The sequence below is a fragment of the Salvelinus fontinalis genome, chromosome 30, assembly GCF_029448725.1.
Source record: "Salvelinus fontinalis isolate EN_2023a chromosome 30, ASM2944872v1, whole genome shotgun sequence".
Lineage (NCBI taxonomy): Eukaryota > Metazoa > Chordata > Actinopteri > Salmoniformes > Salmonidae > Salvelinus > Salvelinus fontinalis.
In genome coordinates this window covers 34,844,680-34,869,724 of record NC_074694.1, presented here as the reverse complement: position 1 = coordinate 34,869,724, position 25,045 = coordinate 34,844,680, and the positions used below count along the sequence as shown (strand labels likewise).

Below are 25,045 nucleotides of genomic sequence, written 5' to 3'. Positions count from 1 at the left end.
TGTATGTGTGGGCGAGTGTCTCAACAAATGCGTGTGCTAGTATGTACACATGGTGTATGTACGACGTGTGGACTTGCATGTGTGTGTGCAGGCTGGAAGGAGCTGAATAGAATAAGTGCACGGTTAGCTGAAAGGAGGTGCGGGGTGTTATCTCCACGGCTACAGGACTACTACTGTGGATTTAGATACACCAGCATATGTCTCTCTCTCTCGCTCTCTCAGGTAGTGTTGTCAGCCTGCTGTTTCTCTATCCGCCATTTTGATTCAGTACAGCTGTCCCTGATAATGTACTGTTCACTCAATCACCCTCTCTCGCAAACCCACGCACGCACACACGCACGCACGCACGCACGCACGCACGCACACACACACACACACACACACACCGCTGTAGCCCTATTGCACAGGGTTACCATGGAAATGGCAAATGACTATGTGAGAGGCTGAGAAGGAGAGAAGAGCCACTACATCAACTGCAGTGGGTGTGTGTGTTTGTGTATGTGTGTGTACGTGTGTGATAGAATAGTGAACTGGCCCACAGATCGATGTAGAGATGTTTTATGCCCTGCTGTCTGATCTAATGACATGACTGTAAATAAGAGCCAAAATGGCAGAATGGTTGCCTGAAATCGAATGGCATGACTGTAAATTAGATCTAGAATGGTGGTGGAAGGGTGTGTGTTTTCTTCATTGTGAGAAGTTGTCTCCTCTCACACTCAGCCCTGTCATTTGTGTGTGCGTACGTGTGTTTCCTGCTCACTCTCGCTCTCCCTCCACGGTAAAGACTCGCTGCAGGCTCTGAGTTGGTAATAGCTTTCCTGACTCAAATACACCAATATTTATACACACACACACACACACACACACACACACACACACACACACACACACACACACACACACACACACACACACTCTGGGAGGGAGGTAATTATACCCAGAACACGGTCACACCCATGATGACATGCTGGCAAAGACATTTCTGTTCCCACTTACATCCTGGCACACATACTGGCATACAATTGATTCTATTATGCTAAATTATAATCTATATAAGAATGTTAAATTATATTCGATATAAGAATGTTAAATTATATTCGATATAAGGATGTTCAATTATATTCTTATCGCTACATTTTATTGTATTGTATTACATTGTAGATCGTTACATTCTATTGTAGTCAGTGGTGACGTGTAGAGGATGCTGCCAGTGCCAGAGGCTCAGGGGGTTGCCTTAGATACTGCTGGAAGGAGGACAGGAGAGGAGGGAGGTGTGAGAGATAACAGAGAGAGTGATGGAGGAAGCGGGGAAGGATGACTCGGTGAGGGGAATTGGTGTGAAAGGAAGATAGATAATGTTGCCTCACTCATCTCTTCCCGGTGTGTCTGTGTGTGGTTGTGTGGGATGTGTGTCTGCCTGCATGAGTGTGTATGCAATGAGATAGTCTAGTGTCCTTGAGGGTCAGTAAAGGTGGACATGGTAAGTAGCTATATTGGCTTGAAGCTGTCTGAGCTGTGGTTGGCTGTTCTGTCTGTCTGCGCTACTGGGCTGGCATGGCTAGTTGCTGATAGGTGCTTAAGAACACATCACTTCACAGCATTCCTCTGTTAACAAGATGACAGATTTCATTTTTTATTTATATATATTTTTAGTTAACCTTTATTTAACTAGGAAAGTCTGTTAAGAACAAATTCTTATTTTCAATGACCCCGGCCAAACCCTCCCCTAACCCGGAAGACGCTGGGCCAATTGTGCGCCGCCCTATGGGACTCCCGAACACGGCCGGTATACAGCCTGGGATCGAACCAGGGTCTGCAGTGATGCCTCTAGCACTGTGATGCAGTGCCTTAGACCGCTGCGCCACTCGGGAGGCCAAATGACTGTTGAATACATAATGACTGCTGAATTCATCCGAAAGTGAAGTATCACGACAGATCCATATGGTTCAATGTCAACTCACTCATGAACGATGCAGTCAACTCATTCCAGACTACTGGGTGAGCAACCAAAAAGTTAGATGTAGAAATGCCTCCCGGTTATTAGGTTTCCGTTTGTCACTAACATTGCTGTTCACACATTCAAAATGGGGCTCTTGATATCATATTATAAATATTATTACACATTAAAAACAAACATGGAATGTTTTCTGTTTCTCTTTCTTTCCACTTCTCTCCCAATCCCTCCCTCCCTCCCTCGCACCCTCTCCCCTCCAGCCCGTGAGGACTACTTAGCAACATTTAAGGGATCAGAGTATTTCTGCTATGACCTGTCTCCCAGCCCCATCCAGTCCTCCAGCGATGAGATCACCCTGAGCTTTAAGACCCTGCAGAGGAACGGCCTGATGCTCCATACAGGAAAGTCGGCTGACTACGTCAACCTGGCCTTAAAGAACGGAGCCGTGTCACTGGTCATCAACCTGGGTTCCGGGGCTTTCGAGGCCCTGGTGGAGCCGGTTAACGGGAAGTTTAACGATAACGCATGGCACGATGTCAAGGTCACGCGCAACCTGAGACAGGTAACCTGGCAACAGCAGGGGAGGGGGATGTGGGAAGGAAGCGGGAGAGGGGAATGGAGAGGGGGTTATAGAGAAAGAGAGGAAGAGAAAGGGATAAAGAGGGTGAGAGGGAAAGACAGGCTGAGAGAAAGAGGGTGTGTGTGTGTGAGAGATCGAGAGATCGAGAGAGAGAAAGAGTGAAAGAGGGCATATCTTCGCTAAACTCACTGTATGTATGTACAGTATGCATGCATGTGTGTGTGTGTGTGTGTGTGTGTGTGTGTGTGTGTGTGTGTGTGTGTGTGTGTGTGTGTGTGTGTGTGTGTGTGTGTGTGTGTGTGTGTGTGTGTGTGTGTGTGTGTGTGCGCTTGCGTGTATCTTTAGCGCCAAGGCTGGGGGTACTATGGTGCTGCTAACTGTAGTCTTCTGCTGTTTGCCTGTGTGTGTACCAACTACTAACTACTAACTGTACTTACTAACCTGCTAGTAATACTAACTAACCTTCATCCATGGAATGTGTCATACTACTAACCTGTTGCCTTCTCCACTCCTCTCTAACCTCCACTGGCCTTCTACCTTTTCTTTTCTGGAAGTTGTTCTGTTCACACTTTTTGCTTTCCTTTCTCCCCGTCTCCCACAAAGCACTCAGGCATTGGACACGCTATGGTAAACAAACTCCATTGTTCGGTAGATACCATTCTAATCGTTTCTTCGTTTGGGTTTGTCTATTTTCTTTTTCTGAGCCGTAGAACAACTAAAACTATACTAGAACAGGATGACGGCGGTTGGTACTCTACGCTTATCACTCCCCTCCTAGCCACACAATTTTTTTATACCTTTCCTTTGACCTTTTTCCAACATTCACCCCATCTCCCTGTGGTTGATATGTAGGCGTGTCCTGATTGGCTCATCCCTCACTTGCACGCGACTGGCCGCTCCCCATGCATGGTACAACATCATGGTGCCTCTCTGATTGGTCCATTAGACACAGAGAAAGGCCAACCACCCCCCTTTTTTTTTATCCTAATCTCTCTCCATTCCTCCTCTGAATGCTGTCCATCCTGCTGCTGAGCCCAGGCTCTTCTGTTGTCATTCGTTTTCTCGTTCCTGTCTTCCTCCTGCTGTTGACTGCATGCAGAGAGAGGAGGCTGCATGTGTGTGGAATGACATGACTAACCCATCTAACGCTCTGCGTGTCCGTGTGTGAGTCAGTATGTGTGTCACGTCATTCAGACCTGCTGATCTGACTAACTCCCCACTCCACACACTCACATACGCACCCACAATCTAACCCATCACCCCTACCCGCTCACACACTGTAACCCCCAACACCATCATCACTACTAACATCTTGTTTCTCACTAAACTCAACACAACTAACCCCAATGACACCATTTACTAACACACTACAAACTACTATTCTACTAACCTGGAACTGACTACTAACTACTAGCTAACACACTAACAGCTGCACGCTAACTAACACACTAACTGACTGTGGCTGCTGAGCCTCTGTTGAGGCCTTACGAACACTTGCCTGATTTACCTGGTTAGCTACTGATGCTAATGCTATATAGTCAGGGTAATCCTTGTTAGCTACTGATACTAGTGCTATATAGTCAGGGTAATCATTGTTAGTTACTGATGCTAGTGCTATATAGCCAGGGTAGTCCTGGTTAGCTACTGATGCTAATGCTACCTATAGCCACGGTAATCCTGGTTAGATACTAATGCTCGCTATAGCCTGAGCTAGCTACAGTACACATGTTACTCTAAACTACCCGGTGGGTTAGCCGTTGTTGCTAATCAACAACAAGCTTGTTTGCGTTTTATAGAACCAATGTTCATCATTTGGTTGTACTCACGGCAGATCAATTACAATTGGTTGTGGCAAAAAGGTCAAGAGGTGTTGTGGAATCACTGACAAAGAAGACTGAGTGCTGCTTTTCTTTAGCATCAACGTTGCCATAAGAAGTTAAAACTCGCCACATATCTTATTACTGCTTGAATTGGAGCCTGAAAATGATTGAAAATAGCATTTATTGGGTGACTAGATTCCCTAATGCACAATAGGGGACATTGATTTGGGGCAAATTCCGCCATCCCGTTGAGCTCAATCCACCCACTAGGGTTGGGTGGTATCCAGATTTTCATACCGTTATTCAGTTTCTGTATCATATCGGAGTATTTGCTAGTACCGTAAGTGCACACACTATACACACTTTTTTATTTACAATTTAGTGCAACGGGGATCTTGATCCAGGAGTGGATTGAATGCTTCTAATCTGGGTACCAGTCTTTTTAGCTAACATTCCACTCCTTGCCACTCCATGTCATTGCCAAAGATACTGGCCTTTCGGCAATCTCAACGTTCAATATGTAGCTGGATTAACGGCGGAGTTGCTCATTGGTTGTTTGAAATAACATGAATATTTTCCATGACAACATGCCGAGCCTCAAAAATAAAAATAAAAATTATAACAAAATCAAAAACAAACATTTAGCTGTTAGCTAGGCAAGTTGTTGTATTTTGAGGCTCAAAATCAAAGCAAATAGGTTTTGTGGTTGGAATTTCAGTAGCCTATATATTTAGTTTGAGGATTTAGACTACTTTTGACAGAATAGTTTCATCTGGACAAACAGAAAATGGTTGCTTAGCAACCGTATACCAACGTGTTCCATGGAGAATAAAGTGACCAATATTTGGATAATCATTGTGATTGGAGGATAGCTGTGAGAGCTATCAATTAGGATCAGGATCAACTCCTCTATTCTCCTTGAGCTCATTAATGATAGAATGTTCATATTTGAGAATTGCAGAAAGGCCAGTCTCTTTGGCAATGGCAAGGAGTGGAATGTTAGCTAAAGAGACTGGTAGTCAGGCTAGAATGTCCTGCTGTGACCAAGAAGCTTGTTCTTGACATCTAGCCACTTAGCTAGCAAGTTAGCAAACCAAATGCAAAGCTGGATACCTGAGCTGAACATAATTTATTTGACACATCTTAGTTTTCTTAAAGGTATATTTAGAGTTTTAAGCACCGGTGTAGCACACACTCCTGCAGCCACTGCAAGGCTGGGGTACCTCCAACGGTATTGAAAATCGTACCGTCGATATTTCCAATTACCCCGGTATATGGTATAAAGGGTTATTGCTTAAGCCTAACACCTACTCTCTTGCCTTGTGCTCGTGGTGATATTTAGGCAGAACAGCGAAGTCATGCTTTTTGCGTTATTCAGAGTGGAGATACAGAATTGAGGCAATGAATCTACAAGAAACACTTCCCCCCCCAATTCGTCAACCCACCATTGTCTGTGGATGAAATGGGGAGTTCCACATTTCCTCCATGCAATGCTCCACGCAAGAAGTATAAATTGCCTATTAGTCAGCTAATTTTAACTAGGGGGCAAGCAATGCTAAGCTAATACCATAGCTGGCAAAATAATGAACATAGATAGCTAGCATGTACCTAAATATTGGAACTGACTGTTAAGATGCATTTTGCCATGAGGAACTAAATGTATGGGTGAAGGTCACCCCCAGGGCAGAATTGATATGCATAGCATCTTGTCCATGATGCCCTGAGGGCAAATGACTTCAAGCACAAATTAGTAATATGCTTTTAGGGCAGTTTTATGTAATAATCGAGTCCAGGACTCTACGATTTCCATGACGTGGACCTTCACTCAGACTTGGCCATTGTTGACTTGAACTTGGACTCTGACTCAAAGACTTGTGACTTTGTCAGGTAAAGTCCCTCCCTATCATTACATGTATATCCAGTACAACATCTTAGCTACAACAGCAAATGTTAGGTAGCTACAGTATTAGCAAAATATTTAAAATGATAAACTTCTCTTGAAAGTTTTTTGGACCACAGCCTGTAGCACTAACAAGGGAATTGTAACTCGACTACAGCTTGAGTATAAAGGACACAGACTTGGACTCAGATTTGCATTTGTTCTACCTCCATGACAGATCTGCCCTGAGAACGGAATTGGTTCCATAATACTCTAACGAGCCCAAACCACCTCATGACACAGACAGGAAACATGTCCCTTCACAGCTAAACCAATGACATCACAGAATAAACACAGTTAGACCAATCAAATCACACAAACCAAACACAGCTAGACCAATGAAATCACAGACCAGTCCCAAACAACTGACCAACCAATCCACTGACCAACCAACCACAGCCAAGACCAGACCAGACCACCTCCCCAGACCCTACCAAGCCAGAAAGGGGCAGACTAATTCGGCTGGCTAGCGCGTAGCGCTGCATTTGGTGTGAGTATAGCGTGTCCTTTCCCTGTGCTTTGTTGCATAGGTGACCATCTCTGTGGACGGCATTCTGACCACTACGGGCTACACCCAGGAAGACTACACCATGTTGGGCTCAGACGATTTCTTCTATGTGGGAGGAAGTCCCAGTACTGCCGACCTCCCTGGATCTCCTGTTAGCAACAACTTCATGGGCTGCCTCAAAGAGGTGGGGAGCACACACGTACACACTAACACACTTGTACACATCTACACATCATACACATGAATACACACATCTACATATGCAAATATCATTCATATACAGAGCTAGGCCTACAGGCTAATCTACACACTCATGATCTCATACTGTATACAGTAGTAAGGGACAGCGAGATACACACACATTTGGCTGCGACACACAAACACACACACACATTTGGCAGAGGCACACACACTCACCCTCCCTTGTGCAGGCTGCAGCATCAGAGAGAATCAGAGATGAGTGTTGCTGAGGGAGCAGATGCAGCGCTAAGCGCTAACATGCTAATTAGCTCTGCCACCGAGACCCTCTATCCATCCGCTCTGCTCCAAAAAAGGGCCAACAGCACACACACACGTACACACATAAACACGGACATATGCACAAAAATGCATTTGCACACACACAAGTAAACAGACACATAAAAACTCACAAACAAACTGATAGATGATGTGCCAACAGAGTGGCATCAGTATTATTAGCGGGGGGGTGGGGGGGGGGGGGGGCGACACCTAAAATCCCCACAGTTCACCACAACGAAAGTAAAACAAGGAAAAAGCTCCCTAGTGAGGACATTTCCCACATCCTCATGAGGAAAAAGGATATTATGGTTATTGTTAGAATTCGGGTTAAGGTAAGGGTAAGGGGTTAGGAGTTAAGGTTAGGGTTAAGGTTAGGGAAAATAAGATTTTGAATGGAAATCGTAGGTCCCCACGAGGATAGAAGAACATAACGTGTGCGTGTGGTTGATTGGAACTGATGTGTTGTAGGCAGGCTGCTGTCAGAGACACATTTACATATCTAATGTGATCATATGCTAATCCATGGGAAATAATTAAGATGTACGACTGAACACACTCGCATGACTGATCATCAGCCCTGTACAACATTTCATGCACACCAACACCAACACCCAAACCCATGCACATACACACACGTATATACACACAAACACATTCTTTCTCTCCCTCACACACACACACACACACACACACACACACACACACACACACACACACACACACACACACACACACACACACACACACACACACACATACACACACACACACACACACACATAAAAGGGTATTTCAGTGATGCGTTTAGCTGAGTCCTGCACAGTTCACAGACAAAGGTCTGATGTATGAAAGCAGAATGTGTGTGTGTGTGAGTGACATTGCAGCCATGAAAATGCTGCTCACACACTTGGAGACAAAGATGGAGAGAGAAAGCGGTTCTATATTGAACCCTAATGAACTGAAGCCTTTTGCACTGCACCTCATAAGTTCTTCCTCTCCTCGTCTCCTCTCCTCTCCTCGTCTCCTCTCTTTTATCTAGACTGGTATGACAACACAAGTTTGGAGGAAGCAACATGAGAGGGCTACCTGAGGTTTCGCTTCTTCTGTCCAACTAGCTCTGAACATTGTGACTGAAGGAAAAGAGACAAGGAGAGGGATATACCAGACTATTGATTGCTCTCTTCCCTTAACTTCTTACCCATGACCCTTGCCCTGACCCCTCAACCCTGACCTCTAGGTGGTGTATAAGAACAATGATGTACGGTTGGAGCTGTCTCGGCTGGCTAAGCAGGGAGATGCTAAGATGAAGGTAAGACACCATAGTTCCTTATTCCCTGGTCTAAAATCACATCCTAAACCTTCAGTAGTCTATTGCCGCACAGCTCTATTCCTCGCTGTTTCACTTTATTTTGTTGCGTCTATTTGATGTAAAATTTGTTGCATTTTAAATGCACTTCCCCATCCATCAGGTGAGCGGTATGGTGGCGTTTAAGTGTGAGAGTGTGGCGACCCTCGATCCTGTGACCTTTGACACCCCGGAGTCGTTTGTGGCATTAAGCAAGTGGAGCGCCAAGAAGGCGGGGTCAATCTCCTTTGACTTCAGAACGACAGAACCCAACGGACTGATGCTCTTCAGCCACGGGAAACCACGGCAGCAGCAGCGCAAAGACCCCCGCACACCCCCCACCCTAAAGGTAAGGACACACACACTTTAACCACACACCGACCCTGGCAACTAACGCACCGTAAAGGTAATGACACACACACACATTCATATCATATTGATCTTTATACTGTTGTTGGTGTTGATGTTTATATTGTACTGTTTTTTTCTATTGTTGCCGTTACTGTTGCAGGTGGATTTCTTTGCCATCGAGATGCTGGATGGTCACCTGTACCTGCTGCTGGACATGGGTTCAGGAACCACCAAGACCAAGGCCATCGACAGGAAGGTCAACGATGGGGAGTGGTACCACGTCGACTTCCAGAGGGACGGGCGCTCAGGTATCTGATTTATTTATTTTATGGAACCAGGTCTAGGTGCCGTTTATCATGTTTTGTGTTATGTTTATTTCATCCCTATATCTACCTATACTTACATTATATATAGAAAAGTATGTGGACACCCTTTTCAAAATGTGTTGTTTCGGGCTATTTCAGCCACACCCGTTGCTGACAGGTGTATAGAAATCGAGCGCACAGCCATGCAATTTCCATAGACAAACATGGGCAAACTGTGACTTTCAACGTGGATCACAAGATGCAACCTTTCCAACAAGACAGTTTGTCAAATTTCTGCCCTGCTAGAGCTGCCCCGGTCAAGTGCTGTTATTGTGAAGTGGAAACATCTAGGAGCAACAGCGGCTCAACTGCGAAGTGGTAGGCCGCACAAACTAACAGAATGGGACCGGCGAGTGCTGAAACGCGCCGCGCTTAAGAAAATTCTGTCCTCAGTTGCAACACTCACTACCGAGTTCCAAACTGCCTTTGGAAGCAACATCAGCACAATAACTGTTCTTCGGGAGCTTCATGAAATAGGTTTCCATGGCCGAGCTGCCGCACACAAGCCTAAGATCACCATGCACAATACCAAACGTCAGCTGGAGTGGTGTAAAGCTCGCCGCCATTGGACTCTGGAGCAGTGGAAACGGGTTCTCTGGAGTGATGAATCACACTTCACCATCTGGCAGTCCGACGGACGAATCTTGGTTTGGTGGATGCCAGGAGAACGCTACCTGCCACAATGCATAGTGCCAACTGTCAAGTTTGGTGGAAGAGGAATAATGGTCTGGGGCTGTTTTTCATGTTTCGGGCTAGGACCCTTAGTTCCAGTGAAGGGAAATCTTAACGCTACAGCATACAATGACATTCTAGATGATTCTGTGCTTCCAACTTTGTGGCAACAGTTTAGGGAAGGCCCTTTCCTGTTTCAGCATGACAATGCCTCCGTGCACAAATCGAGGTCCATACAGCAATGGTTTGTCGAGATCGGTGTGTAGAAGAACTTGACTGGCCTGCACAGAGCCCTGACCTCAACCCCACCGAACACATTTGGGATTAATTGGAACGCCGACTGTGAGCCAGGTCTAATCGCCCGACATCAGTGCCCGACCTCACTAATGCTCTTGTGGCTGAATGGAAGCAGGTCCCCGCAGCAATGTTCCAACATCTAGTGGAAAGCCTTCCCAGAAGAGTGGAGACTGTTATAGCAGCAAATGGGGGCCCAACTCCATTTTAATACCCATGATTTTGGAATGAGATGTTCATGTAGTGTACCTGTTTAGCACCTGATTTGTCCTCATTGATTATATCTTGCTGCCAAGTGATTGTGTGGGTGGGAATTAGTCTGCCTGGGAACATAGACCATTTTTAACCGTATCTTACTCTTTTTGTTTATGACAATGACAGAAAAAGAGAAGGGAAATAAATGGACTAAACTTATTCTTGGATTTCTCTCTTTTATTCGATTGTGTGTTGGAATTATCCCCAGGTCACTACCCAGCAAGCACATTTCATGGGTGTTGCGGGAACATACGTTTTTTGTGTCTGATTTGTTCTGGGAACGAATGCATACGTTTCCTGATCGGTAAATCCGTTTTTTAAACGTTCTGAGAACAGAAGTGAACATTTAGCCTGTTCTGGGAACATTCATTTTTAGGTTGCAAGGAGGTTCTGAGAACGTTTTACTCTGGTTCCTTGAAAGTTTTCCTGGGAGGTTTTATTAACTCCCTGAGAATGGAAATTATAGGCTAGTTGGAGGTTTTTGAATAACTTCCTTAAAACTTTCACTGAATGTTTCAATAAGATTTTTAATAAAACTGCTAACTCCAAGCATAGATAGGACACATGGAAATTCCTTTCCTTAGGCATTAATCATGTAAACACATTTATTTTTTATTTTGATACGGCATCAGTGAGATTCAAACCAATAATCTTCTGTTCTTTATAGATGGAATTAGTTCATTGCGCCACCAGGATGGAGCTAGCATGCCATGTTTTTTCACGCATACAAAACTTTTCATGTTATTCTATTCAAACATACCCCATTTCAAAGGAAACAAGCACTCATTAAGATCAGTTGTGGACAATTCTCTGAAATAATTTTCTTGTGGTTTTTATGGAATGTTTTCTTAACCTTCTCAGAACAATTTGAGAACGTGACATTTAAAAGAACCACGAGGAAACCTGTAGGAAACCTGCTGACGTACTGAAATTCCCACAAAAGAACATTGTTTCTTAACGTTCTCGGAACTATTTGAGAACATTCCCAATGTCTAACCAGTCCAACATTTTAAATTAAAATGTATCCATGTTTGAACTTTTAGGAAACATTAAAGTGCCTCGTCACTTTAACCCTACCTATATGTACATCGCTACCTCATTTATCGACTGGGATGTAATGCAATACTCATTATTGTTATTCGTTATTCACTGTGTTTTTTTTCCTTGTGTCACTATTTCTGTTATTTTACTTAAATTATCTTTAACTCTGCATTGTTGAAAAAGGACCCGTAAGTAAGCATTTCACTGTTAGTCTACATCTGTTCCCAGAAAGTTGTGGGAAGGTTGTATGCAAAATAATCATTGGACAACCACGCTCTCACCAAGCTCTAAGAAACATATGGTTTTCAGAACGTTATGTGCTAGCTGGGTAGTAAGTGGCATCATAACCTTTTTGGTATTTGCCATTACACAAGGCAAGTAAATTTAAGAACAATCCTTTATTTACAATGACGGTCTGGCAAGTGGCGAGGGGCAGAGGGGAAAGGTCTCTTAACATTTACATTTGAGCCATTTACCAGACTCACAACTTACAGTCAGTGCACCCTAATCATTGACCTCCCTTCACCCTAACCTGTGTGTGTGTGTGTGTGTGTGTGTGTGTGTGTGTGTGTGTGTGTGTGTGTGTGTGTGTGTGTGTGTGTGTGTGTGTGTGTGTGTGTGTGTGTGTGTGTGTGTGTGTGTGTGTGTGTGTGTGTGTGTGTGTAGGTACTATCTCTGTGAACTCACAGCGTACAGCGTATACGGCTCCAGGGGACAGTGAGATTCTAGACCTGGATGATACTCTGTACCTCGGAGGATTACCAGAGGACCGCCAAGGACTCATCTTCCCTACTGAGGTGTGTATGTGTGTGTGTTCGCACACTTGAGTGTATCATGTGTGTGTGTGTGTGTGTGTGTAATCTGTCTGTCTCTCCTCCTCTATGTAGGTGTGGACAGCGTTATTGAACTATGGCTATGTCGGCTGTGTGAGAGACCTGTTTGTGGACGGTCAGAGTAAGGACATCCGTCGTCTGGCTGAGGTTCAGAGGGCTGTAGGGGTTAAACCCTCTTGCTCCAGAGAGCCTCCTAAACAGTGTCTGTCCAACCCCTGCCAACACAGCGCCACCTGCAGGTACTACTGTACTACTTCATCGCCACTTACTCAAGTCAAGTCTACTGTCTACTGTACTATTTTGCCGTCTGCCTGACTGTTTCTAAAGGACTGCCTGCACGTTTAACTGAGTTTTAGACAGAAAGAACACATTATCTAGACATATTTACCGAATGTATAAAAAAAATTATAACAAAAAAGTTTTATTGTCACATACACCGGATAGGTGCAGTGAAATGTGTTGTTTTACATGGTAGTATGCAACCCTGGAGCAAATGAGGGTAATTAGGGTTAAGTGCCCTGCTCGACAGATTTTACACCTTGTCGGCTCAAGTATTCGAACCAGCGACCTTTCGCTTACTGGCCCAACCGCTAGGCTACCTGCTGCCCCGTTGTCAATAAAGCACCTTGAATTTATATATTTAATTTAGCAGACAGTTTTGTCCATATCGACTTACAGTCATGTGTGCATATATTTTACGTATGGATGGCCCTGGAAATCAAAACAACCGTGGCGTTGAAAGTGCCATGCTCGACCAACTCGACCCTTCGCTAAACCCCCGCCCCAGAACTTTGGCCAACCAATCACAGCGCTCCATTGGATAACAACTGTCGCTAACCAAGCTCGAGTACGGCGCCTAGGACAAGCTTTAGTGAAGGGTGAATTGAGGAATTCCAGTGTATGTAGTCTGTAGACTGATCTACTCTGGCATGACCCTTGACTTGACCCTTGACCTTTAACCCTAACCTCTGATCTCTGCAGGGAGGGCTGGAACAGATACGTGTGTGACTGCTCTGGGACCGGATACCTGGGACGGGCCTGTGAGAGAGGTGAGCGGATGGGGAGAGACGGAGAGAGGGGGTAGGAGGTGGTGTTGTTTAGTCTCTGGTTTATTGTCTACTGCATTGTCAACTGTATAGTTACTTCCCCTGAACAGCCATACTGAACCAATAAAACATATACAAAGAGACAGACCGAGAGAGATGGAAGAAGGTAGAGTGAGTGAGTGAGTGATGGATGAAGTGAATCCCTTAGAGACTTATTGGAAAGATGAAGTGAGAGACAGATGGAGAAAAGAAAGATGAGTCAGAGAGGGAGGAGAGCGAGCATGTTGTCATGGTGAAGCAGCTGATTCTGTTACCATGGTAATTCATTTTCTTGCCAATGTCTAACAAACACACACACCTCAGATCTATCCATAATAGGGAGATTAAATTGAAAAGAGAGAGAGAGAGAGAGAGGGAGAGAGCGAGGGAGGGAGAGAGAGAGAGAGAGAGAGAGAGAGAGAGAGAGAGAGAGAGAGAGAGAGAGAGAGAGAGAGAGAGAGAGACTCAGTAACTGGTGGTTCTGTGGATTAAAGGATGGACAGATGGAGAAACAGATGGAGAGAGTGATTTGCCATGTTTACTCCTACCTGCGGTTCTACCTCTTTCTTTCTCTCTATCCCTCTCGCTCACTCTCTCCATTTCCCTCACTCTCTCTCATCTCTCTCTCTCTCTCTCTGTTCCCAATATTCTCACAGATCTGTTTGTTTCTTCAGTTTTATTCCAGAGCAGTCGTCACAAGGACTCGTTCAGACATACTGCCTTCATTATCATCCCTCCTTCTCCATCTCCTTCTTTCTACCCACCTCCTCAGTCAGGTGCTCTGCTGAAGTGTCATTTTAGCGTTTCAATTAGTCAGCTGTTTAGAAATTACTCAGGTGTGTGTGTATGTGCACTTGTATGTGTTAGTTAGTTATGTTTTCGTGATGTAACAGGCTAACCTCCAGTTAATGAGGATTCATTTGCATTTTAGCCAAAAGCTTTTCTCCCGCTCTTCCACTCTTTTCCTCTCTCGCCTTCTCCCTATCGCTCCTTTGCTCTATCCTTCCTCGCTTTACTGAACACTCCTCTGTTCCCTCTGAAATTCACTCCCTTATTCACATTCACACACACACACAAACACACACTGAGCTCATTAGTATTCATGAGGCCTCTCTCTTCCTGTTCTCTTGTTTTCGCCTCCAACGGTCTTCCACGGAAACAGAGATAGGAGGAGTGAGAGAGCGATGAACGAAGGATCAGAGAGAGGTAGAAACAGAGAAAAAGGATAGAACCATCTCTCTCAGCCGTCTCACGGAAAAAAAGCAGCTTTCAATTTGATTTATTTTCTGGCATTTAAATCAAACTGGAGACACTGGTTTGATTTGGTCTCATCTGGACTGGTCTGGACTAGTCTGGACTTGTCTTTTCTTGTCACTGGCAGATATTCATGTCTTCTTCTGGTTCCCTCCTTTCTTCCCTCTTTTCTTCCCTCCCTCCCTCTCTCCCTCCTCTAGATGCGACCATCCTGTCCTATGATGGTAGTAAGTTTATGAAGGTCCAGTTGCCCGTAGCGATGCACACCGAGGCGGAGGACGTGTCGCTACGGTTTCGCTCCCAGCGGGCCTACGGTGTTCTCATGGCAACAACATCCCGGAACTCAGCCGACACGCTCCGACTGGAGCTGGATGGGGGCCGTGTCCGTCTCACTGTCAACCTAGGTACAAACACACATACACTGTCAACCTGGGTACAAACACACCTACACTGTCAACCTAGGTACAAACACACATACACTGTCAACCTAGGTACAAACACACATACACTGTCAACCTAGGTACACACACATACACTGTCAACCTAGGTGCACACACATACACTGTCAACCTAGGTACACACACACACCTACACTGTCAACCTAGGTACACACACATACACTGTCAACCTAGGTACAAACACACACATATACTGTCAACCTAAGTACACACACACATACTGTCAACCTAGGTAAACACACACATACTGTCAACCTAGGTACAAACACACATACACTGTCAACCTAGGTAAAAACACACATACTGTCAACCTAGGTACAAACACACATACACTGTCAACCTAGGTACACACACACATACACTGTCAACCTAGGTACAAACACACATACACTGTCAACCTGGGTACAAACACACCTACACTGTCAACCTAGGTACAAACACACATACACTGTCAACCTAGGTACAAACACACATACACTGTCAACCTAGGTACACACACATACACTGTCAACCTAGGTACACACACATACACTGTCAACCTAGGTACACACACACACCTACACTGTCAACCTAGGTACACACACATACACTGTCAACCTAGGTACAAACACACACACATACTGTCAACCTAGGTAAACACACACATACTGTCAACCTAGGTACAAACACACATACACTGTCAACCTAGGTAAAAACACACATACTGTCAACCTAGGTACAAACACACATACACTGTCAACCTAGGTACACACACACATACACTGTCAACCTAGGTACAAACACACATACACTGTCAACCTAGGTACACACACACATACTGTCAACCTAGGTACACACACACACATACTGTCAACCTAAGTACACACACACATACTGTCAACCTAGGTACACACACACACATACTGTCAACCTAGGTACACACACACATACTGTCAACCTAGGTGCACACACACACATACTGTCAACCTAGGTACACACACACACATACTGTCAACCTAAGTACACACACACATACTGTCAACCTAGGTACACACACACATACTGTCAACCTAGGTACAAGCACACCTACACTGTCAACCTAGGTACAAACACACCTACACTGTCAACCTAGGTACAAACACACACATACACTGTCAACCTAGGTACAAACACACACTGTCAACCTAGATACACACACATATACTGTCAACCTAGGTACAAACACACATACACTGTCAACCTAGGTACACACACACATACTGTCAACCTAGGTACAAACACACATACACTGTCAACCTAGGTACAAACACACATACACTGTCAACCTAGGTAAAAACACACATACTGTCAACCTAGGTACACACACACATTCACTGTCAACCTAGGTACACACACACATTCACTGTCAACCTAGGTACACACACATATACTGTCAACCTAGGTACACACACACATACTGTTAACCTCAGTATACACATACACACACTTTTAATCAAAGCACATACACACATATTGTTAGCCTAGATGCACACAGACACTGTCAACCTAAGTACACACACATAACCTGAGAACAGGGTGCACATATACATTTACACCAAAATCTGATATTACACAAACACTCACATCCACACTATTGTGCTGTACTGTACTGTCTGTCTGTCTGTGTATTGTTGAACAGAGGGTTGGTCCTCACGGTCCGAGGCTGCGTTCCCTGCTTACTCCCAGATGACCACTGCACCCCTAAGATCACACACACACACATGCAGGGGTGTGTGTTGGTCTCTGGCTGTAGCATCTGCGTCTCTGCTGTGGTTGACAACACCCGACACACTGAGGTATTAGGGGAACCATGACCTCTGACCTCCCATTAGCCTCTGCTCCACCAGGGGCGAGATTTGGTACTCTGTTGCTAGGTGATGGGAATATAGGGCCACGCCGACCTCAGTGTCCTGATGTTATGGATGTCATGGTCACTGAGGCCATCACTCTGACCAGAGTAGCCAATGACACACTGTTTATACTGAAACCTCTCACTCTCCTTCAGCCAATTACAGAGCAAGCCAATTCAGAGATCAACTAATCTTATCTGCTGGATTCACTGTGCTGTTATGCCATTTGCTCAGAGCAGATTGCAGAACGCCATATCCTCTGCTCTGATTGGCCCGTAATCCCCTCCCAGCTTGCCCCCAGGAGGTGGGGAGAGTGTGTGTTCTCAGTGAGGTGTGTAGCGTGTGTTGGTGTGTTGGTCCCCAGCGCGTGGTATTGTGTGTTTGTGCAGCGTTAACCCTCTGCTCTGCTCTCCCTCCAGACTGTATCAGGATTAACTGTACCGCCAGTAAGTCACACCCCATCTCACACTACCTCTCAGTACGGGTGTGTTAGTGAGCGCGTGTGTTTGAATGCGTGTGTGTGCGTGTGTGTGTTCGTGGCTGTGGGACTGTATGCTTCTTCTAGAATCCAGAGTTACTAAGGCAGCCATTTTAGAGAAAAGGCAAGAGAGAAGAGCGAGAGAGGAAAGAGGGGGGTGGGGGGTGTTAGTGAAGGAGGCAAGGGGGGAACAGGAAAAAGAGGTACAGAGGGAAGACAGATGAGCCAAGGGAAAAGAGTGCGTGAGAGAGAGATGTACAGAGGAGTGTGAAGGTGTGGAGTTCCATCACGGGGATTGACTGGAAGCTTCTTAGGGCTTCTGGGTAATTATGTCTCCTTCACGCTGGAAACAAAAGACTCTATCCCCCCATCCTTTTACATCCCTCCATCCATCCCTTCCTCTCTCCCTCTGTCTGAGGGCTTGGTTTGTCTGGATGTTGTTTTCGTGACTTGAGCTCTGTGTGTGTGTGTGTGTGTGTGTGTGTGTGTGTGTGTGTGTGTGTGTGTGTGTGTGTGTGTGTGTGTGTGTGTGTGTGTGTGTGTGTGTGTGTGTGTGTGTGTGTGTGTGTGTGTGTGTGTGTGTGTGTGTGTGTGTGTGTGTGCGTGTGTGTGTGTCCTTTCACCACGGAAGACGACTCTATGACGGTATCCTGGTACTCTCAAAGGGAGAAGGTGTTGCCATAGGAACAATACTAGCCGACTTTCTTATCTCCATCTGCAGTATGTAACATAATGCTTTTTATAAGCACATAAACCTTCAAATGGATTAGGATTTTCTAATGATCCTGAGTTATCAGCCATTTTGAGTCTAAAATACTGCCATAGAAAGAACTTAATATTCTGAGTTGATTATAAAACATAACAAGAGTTCATACCATTCAATAACTCAATGATAATGTCACCATTGAGTCTATGGGCAAGCAAAAGGACAATCAATTATATTACATACATTTGATTTGTATAAGTTCCGCAATTAGCCTCTCTTCCATGACCATATTTCATGGTCCTGTGAGTGTGTGTGAGTGAGTGTGTGTCCTGGCTGTTCTCGAGTTGACATGGATCACTGCCTCATACTCACATAAGCCCATTCACCCCATCTCATACACACACGCACACGCACACGCACACACACACACACACACACACACACACACACACACACACACACACACACACACACACACACACACACACACACACACACACACAGGCAGTGATCCATGGTAACAGGATGAGATGCTCATGCCCAGAGCACAGCTGAGACTCCTCAGGGGAGCCCTCTGTCCTCTCCTGAAAACTAATCACACCTAACACACCTCACACACACACTCACACATGCATGTACACACAGAGAGAGACCTCACACATGCAGCAATATGCTATGTGTATGTGTGTGTGTTTGTGTCTGTGTGTGTCATGGTGCTGACATTTCCCACAGCAGAATCTGTCAGGCTGTTTACCTCTCGCCTTATCATCACTCCTATATGTCAACCCCCCCCCCCCCCCCCCCCCCCCCCCACACACACACACACTGGTCTAGCCTGGCAAGTTTTCACTATTTGAGAGAGAGAGAGAGAAGAAAGACTGACAGGGGGAGACAGAAAATGAGGAGAGATGTACAGAGACAGAGAATGAGAGGGGGGATGAAAGGACTGACAGAGAGAGAGAGAAACAGAGAGAGAGATGGACAGTGAGACAAAGAGGGAGAGAAGAGGGAAGGGAAAAATAGAGCGATGGATGGAGAATTTTCCTCCTGCTGTATGCCAGCTCTCCATCAAGCCCTTCTAGCTACAGGGCTGAATATCTAGTGCCACCATGTGGCTGAAACGGTAGGACTCAATGGCAGGAGACATGGGTGTGTGTGCCTACCTACCTGTGTGCCTGTGGGTGTGTGAAAGTATGTCTAAGGTGTTTGTCTGTGTACAGGTATGTGTGTGTATTAACTAATTGGAATGTGTGTAGGTAAGGGTCCAGAGACCATCTTTGCGGGGGTGGGGCTGAATGATAATGAGTGGCACACGGTCAGAGTGGTGCGTCGTGGGAAAAGCCTCAAACTCACCGTCGACGACCTGCAACCTGTAGAAGGTAACCATAGCATCCCCCCAACACTGTCAACCCTGACTTTTCAGCCCTAACCTTAACCACTGTCCTCAAACCCATAACCTGCAGACCTGGCTCAAATACATACAAACACTTGAAGTGCCTTGTATTTAGCTTACCTGGTCCAATGTAACCAATGGAATATTCCCAAAAGTGCAAACTCCACTCACCCGAGACTCTGGTCAAGCTAAATCAAGCGCACCTCAAGTGTTTGAATGTATTTGACCCTGGTCTGCTAATCTCTCCCCTGACCCCTGACCTCTAACCCCTCCAGGTCAGATGGCAGGCGACCACACCCAGCTGGAGTTCCACAACGTGGAGACAGGCATTGTGACGGAGAAGCGCTTCATGCCCGCTGTGCCCTCCAACTTCATAGGGCACCTGCAGGGCCTCACCCTCAACGGGATGCCTTACATAGACCTCTGTAAGGACAGAGTACACACCTACACACGCCTTACACCAGGGGTGTCAAACATACAGCCCGCAGGCCGGTGGTTTGAGTAAGAAATAATCATAAATATATATGTGTACAAATACAAAACATTAAGGACACCTGGTCTTTCCATGACATAAACTGACCAGGTGAATCCAGGTGATAGATGAAAGCTATGATTGCTTATTGATGTCACTTGTTAAATCCACTTCAATCCATGTAGATGAAGGGTAGGAGACAGGTTAAAGAAGGATTTTTAAACCTAAAGACAATTAAGACGTGGATTGTGTATGTGTGCCGTTCAGGGGGTGAATGGGCAAGACAAAAAATGTAAGTACATTTGAACAGGGTATGGTAGTAGGTGCCAGGAGCACCAGTTTGGGTCAAGAACTGCAACGCTGTAGAGTTTTTCACACTCAACCGTTTCCCTTAATGGCCATGTGGTATTAAGTATTCACCCCCTTGCCATTTTTCCTATTTTGTTGCCTTACAACCTGTAATTAAAATGTATTTTTGGGGGGGTTGTATCATTTGATTTACACAACATCCCTACCACTTTGAAGATGCAAAATATTTTTTATAGTGAAACAAGAAATAAGACAAAAAAACAGAAAACTTGAGCGTGCATAACTATTCACCCCCCCGTTCCCCCCAAAGTCAATACTTTGTAGAGCCACCTTTTGCAGCAATTACAGCTGAAAGTCTCTTGGGGTATGTCTCTATAAGCTTGGCACATCTAGCCACTGGGATTTTTGCCCATTGTACAGCAATTTTTAAGTCATACCACAGATTCTCAATTGGATTGAGGTCTGGGCTTTGACTAGGCCATTCCAAGACATTTAAATGTTTCCCCTTAAACCACTCGAGTGTTGCTTTAGCAGTATGCTTAGGGTCATTGTCCTGCTGGTAGGTGAACCTCCGTCCCAGTCTCAAATCTCTGGAAGACAGAAACAGTTTTTCCTCTAGAATTTCCCTGTATTTAGCGCCATCCATCATTCCTTCAAATCTGACCAGTTTCCCAGTCCCTGCTGATGAAAAACATCCTCACGGTGAAACATGGTGGTGGCAGCATCATGCTGTGAGGATGGTGTCCTCGGGTGATGAGAGGGGTTGGGTTTGCGCCAGACATAGCATTTTCCTTGATGGCCAAAAAGCGCAATTTTAGTCTCATCTGACCAGAGTACCTTCTTCCATATGTTTGGGGAGTCTCCCACATGCCTTTTGGCGAACACCAAACATGTTTGCTTATTTTTTTCTTTAAGCAACGGCTTTTTTTTCTGGACGCTCTTCCGTAAAGCCCAGCTCTGAGGAGTGTACAGCTTAAAGTGGCCCTATGGACAGATACGGCAATCTCCGCTGTGGAGCTTTGCAGCTCCTTCAGGGTTATCTTTGGTCTCTTTGTTGCCTTTGATTAATGCCCTCCTTACCTGGTCCGTGAGTTTTGGTGGGCGGCCCTCTCTTGGCAGGTTTGTTAGGGTGCCATATTCTTTCCATTTTTTAATAATGGATTTAATGGTGCTCCGTGGGATGTTCAAAGTTCCGTATATTTTTTTATAACCCAACCCTGATCCGTACTTCTCCACAACTTTGTCCCTGACCTGTTTGGGGAGCTCCTTGGTGTTCATGGTGCCACTTGCTTAGTGATGCCTCTTGCTTAGTGGTGTTGCAGTCTCTGGGGCCTTTCAGAGCAGGTGTGTATATATATATATACTGAGATCATGTGACAGATCATGTGACACTTAGATTGCACACAGGAGGACTTTGTTTAATTAATTATGTGACTTCAGAAGGAAATTGGTTGCACCATATCTTATTTAGGGACTTCATAGCAAAGGGGTTGAATACATATGTACACACCGCTTTTCAGTTTTAAATCTTTTAAAGAAAAATGTAACAAGTTATTTTTTTCATTTCAATTCACCAATTTGGACTATTTTGTGTATGTCCATTACATGAAATCCAAATAAAAATCAATTTAAATCACAGGTTGTAATGCAACAAAATAGGAGAAATGCCAAGGGGGATGAATACTTTTGCAAGGCACTGTATAATCTCCACCAGCACAGCCAGAAGAGGACTGGCCACCCCTCAGAGCCTGGTTCCTCTCTATGTTTCATCCTAGGTTCCTACCTTTCTAGGGAGTTTTTCCTAGCCACTGTACTTCTACATCTGCATTGCTCTTTGGGGTTTTAGGCTGGGTTTCTATATAAGCACTTTGTGACATCTGCTGATGTAAAAAGGGCTTTATAAAATACATTTGATTGATTGATTGATATCCCATGTGTATCAAGAATGGTCCAACCCCAAAGGACCTCCAGCCAACTTGAGTCAACATGGGCCAGCATCCCTGTAGAACGCTTTCAACACCTTGTAGAGTTCATGCCCCGACAAATTGAGGCTGTTCTGAAGGCAAAAGGGGGGAGGGTTGCAACTGACTATTAGGAAGGTGTTCTTAATGTTTTATACACTCAGTGGGGGAAAACAACTCAAATACTTTACAATGACTAAAACCAAATCGAAACTGTGTAGGAAGGATAATGGGCCTATTATATATTCATACTGTTTATTGACTGCGTCCAGCTTGCTAATAATCACCAAAATGAAAGCTAGACAGTCAGGGAGCATCAGAAATTCCCAAAACGATGGACAGAGGACTATTTTCTGAACATGTTCACAGCGAGGAAATATAGCCATTTTTTTGTGCGGCCCTCCGGACCTTGTTGAAGGCTGAATGCGGCCCCCGGGTCAAAATGAGTTTGACACCCCTGCTTTACACACACCTCACCCTCAACGGCATGCCCCAGACCTCTGTAAGAACAGAGCATTCAACTACCAACACTACTTATACCCACACACCTTCAACATACACAACTGCACTTACGCTGAATGACACGCCATACATAGGCCGCTGTAAAACCAGAGTACAGACACATCTTACATGCACCTCAAGCTGGTAAGCATTCCCTATAGACCTCTGTAAGGATAGAGAACACACGCCTACACACACCTCACACACACATACAGTGCCATCGGAAAGTATTCAGACCCCTTGACTTTTTCCACATTTTGTTACGTTACAGCCTTATTGTAAAATTGATTAAACTCATTGTTTTCCTCATCAATCTACACACAATACCCCACAGTGACAAAGAAAACTGTTTTTTATAAATTTTAACAGATGTATTAATATAAAAAAACAGAAATACCTTATTTACATAAGTATTCAGACCCTTTGCTAGTATACTCAAAATTAAGCTCAGGTGCATCCTGTTTCCATTGATCATCCTTGAGATGTTTCTACAACTTCACTGGAGTCCGCCTGTGGTAAATTCAATTGATTCGACATGATTTGGAAAGGCACACACCTGTCTATATAAGGTCCCAGAGTTGACAGTCCATGTCAGAGCAAAAACCAAGCCATGAGGTCAAAGGAATTGTCCGTAGAGCTCCGAGACAGGATTGTGTCGAGGCATAGATCTGGGGAAGGCTACCAAAACATGTCTGCAGCATTGAAGGTCCCCAAGAACACAGTGGCCTCCATCATTCTTAAATGGAAGAAGTTTGGAACCACCAAGACTCTTCCTAGAGCTGGCCACCCGGCCAAACTGAGCAATCGGGCGAGATAGGGTTTATTTAGGGAGGTGACCAAGAACCTGATGGTCACTCTGACAGCGCTCCAGAGTTCTTTTGTGGAGATGGGAGAACCTTCCAGAAGGACATCCATCTCTGCAGCACTCCACCAATCAGGCCTTTATGGTAGAGTGACCAGACGGAGGCCACTCCTCAGTAAAAGGCACATGACAGCCCGCTTGGAGTTTGCCAAAAGGCACCTAAAGGACTTTCAGACCATGAGAAACAAGATTCTCTGGACTGATGAAACCAAGATTGAACTCTTTGACCTGAATGCCAAGTGTCACATCTGGAGGAAACCCTCCACGATCCCTACGGTGAAGGATGGTGGTGGCAGCATCATGCGGTGGGGATGATTTTCAGCGGCAGGGACTGAGAGACTAGTAAGGATAAATAAATGATAAATAGAGCAAAGTACAGAGAGATCCTTGATGAAAACTTGCTCCAGAGAACTCAGGACCTCAGACTGGGGTGACGGTTTACCTTCCAACAGGACAATAACCCTAAGCACACAGCCAAGACAATGCATGAGTGGCTTCAGGACACATCTCTGAATATCCTTGAGTGGCCCAGCCAGAGCCCGGACTTGAACCTTATCTAACATCTCTGGAGAGACCTAAAAATAGCTGTGCAGCGACGCTCCCCATCCAACCTGACAGAGCTTGAGTGGATCTGCAGAAAATAATGGGAGACACTCTCCAAATACAGGTGTGCCAAGCTTGTAGCGTCATACCCAAGAAGACTCGAGGCTGTAATCGCTGCCAAAGGTGCTACAACAAAGTACTCACTAAAGTTTTGCAAAAATTTCTAAAAACCTGTTTTTACTTTGTCATTATGGGGTATTGAGGGTAGATTTATAAGGGGGGGAAAAGATGTAATGAATTTTAGAATAAAGCTGTAACGTAACAAAATGTGGGAAAAGTCAAGGAGTCTGATTACTTTCCGAATGCACTATACTTGAATCAATGTGTAGACATACCTACACAGACCTCACCCTCAACGGCATCCCCTACGTAGACCTCTGGAAGGACAGAGCACACACCTACACACACAACTTATACCCACACACAAACCTTGCACATACAGTGCCTTCAGAAAGTATTCACACCCCTTGACTTTTTCCACATTTTGTTGTGTTAGGAAGTGGGATTACAATGGATTTAATTATCAACGATTTACTCAAAATACTCTGTAATGTCAAAGTGTATAAAAAATGTGAACATTAGTAAAAAATATGTATATATAAAAAAAAAAAAGTAAAAC

General features: G+C 44.9%; 1 protein-coding gene across 34 annotated transcripts in view; it reads left to right on the top strand.

The window, feature by feature from the left end:
- LOC129829107 (neurexin-1a-like) overlaps positions 1-25,045 on the top strand; it is an 86,176-nt gene that overhangs the window by 44,283 nt on the left and 16,848 nt on the right. For 8 of the 34 annotated variants that reach the window (XM_055890613.1, XM_055890637.1, XM_055890636.1 and 5 more), the window contains 13 exons: positions 2,215-2,516; positions 3,138-3,182; positions 6,824-6,985; positions 8,558-8,629; positions 8,790-9,014; positions 9,162-9,324; positions 12,310-12,440; positions 12,531-12,715; positions 13,458-13,525; positions 15,016-15,219; positions 17,561-17,587; positions 19,582-19,704; positions 19,994-20,143. In XM_055890613.1, the coding sequence (XP_055746588.1) occupies positions 2,215-2,516; positions 3,138-3,182; positions 6,824-6,985; positions 8,558-8,629; positions 8,790-9,014; positions 9,162-9,324; positions 12,310-12,440; positions 12,531-12,715; positions 13,458-13,525; positions 15,016-15,219; positions 17,561-17,587; positions 19,582-19,704; positions 19,994-20,143 (1,857 nt within the window). The remainder of the gene's footprint in view (positions 1-2,214; positions 2,517-3,137; positions 3,183-6,823; positions 6,986-8,557; positions 8,630-8,789; positions 9,015-9,161; positions 9,325-12,309; positions 12,441-12,530; positions 12,716-13,457; positions 13,526-15,015; positions 15,220-17,560; positions 17,588-19,581; positions 19,705-19,993; positions 20,144-25,045) is intronic. The other 26 variants (XM_055890641.1, XM_055890640.1, XM_055890628.1 and 23 more) reach the window with 9 other exon arrangements.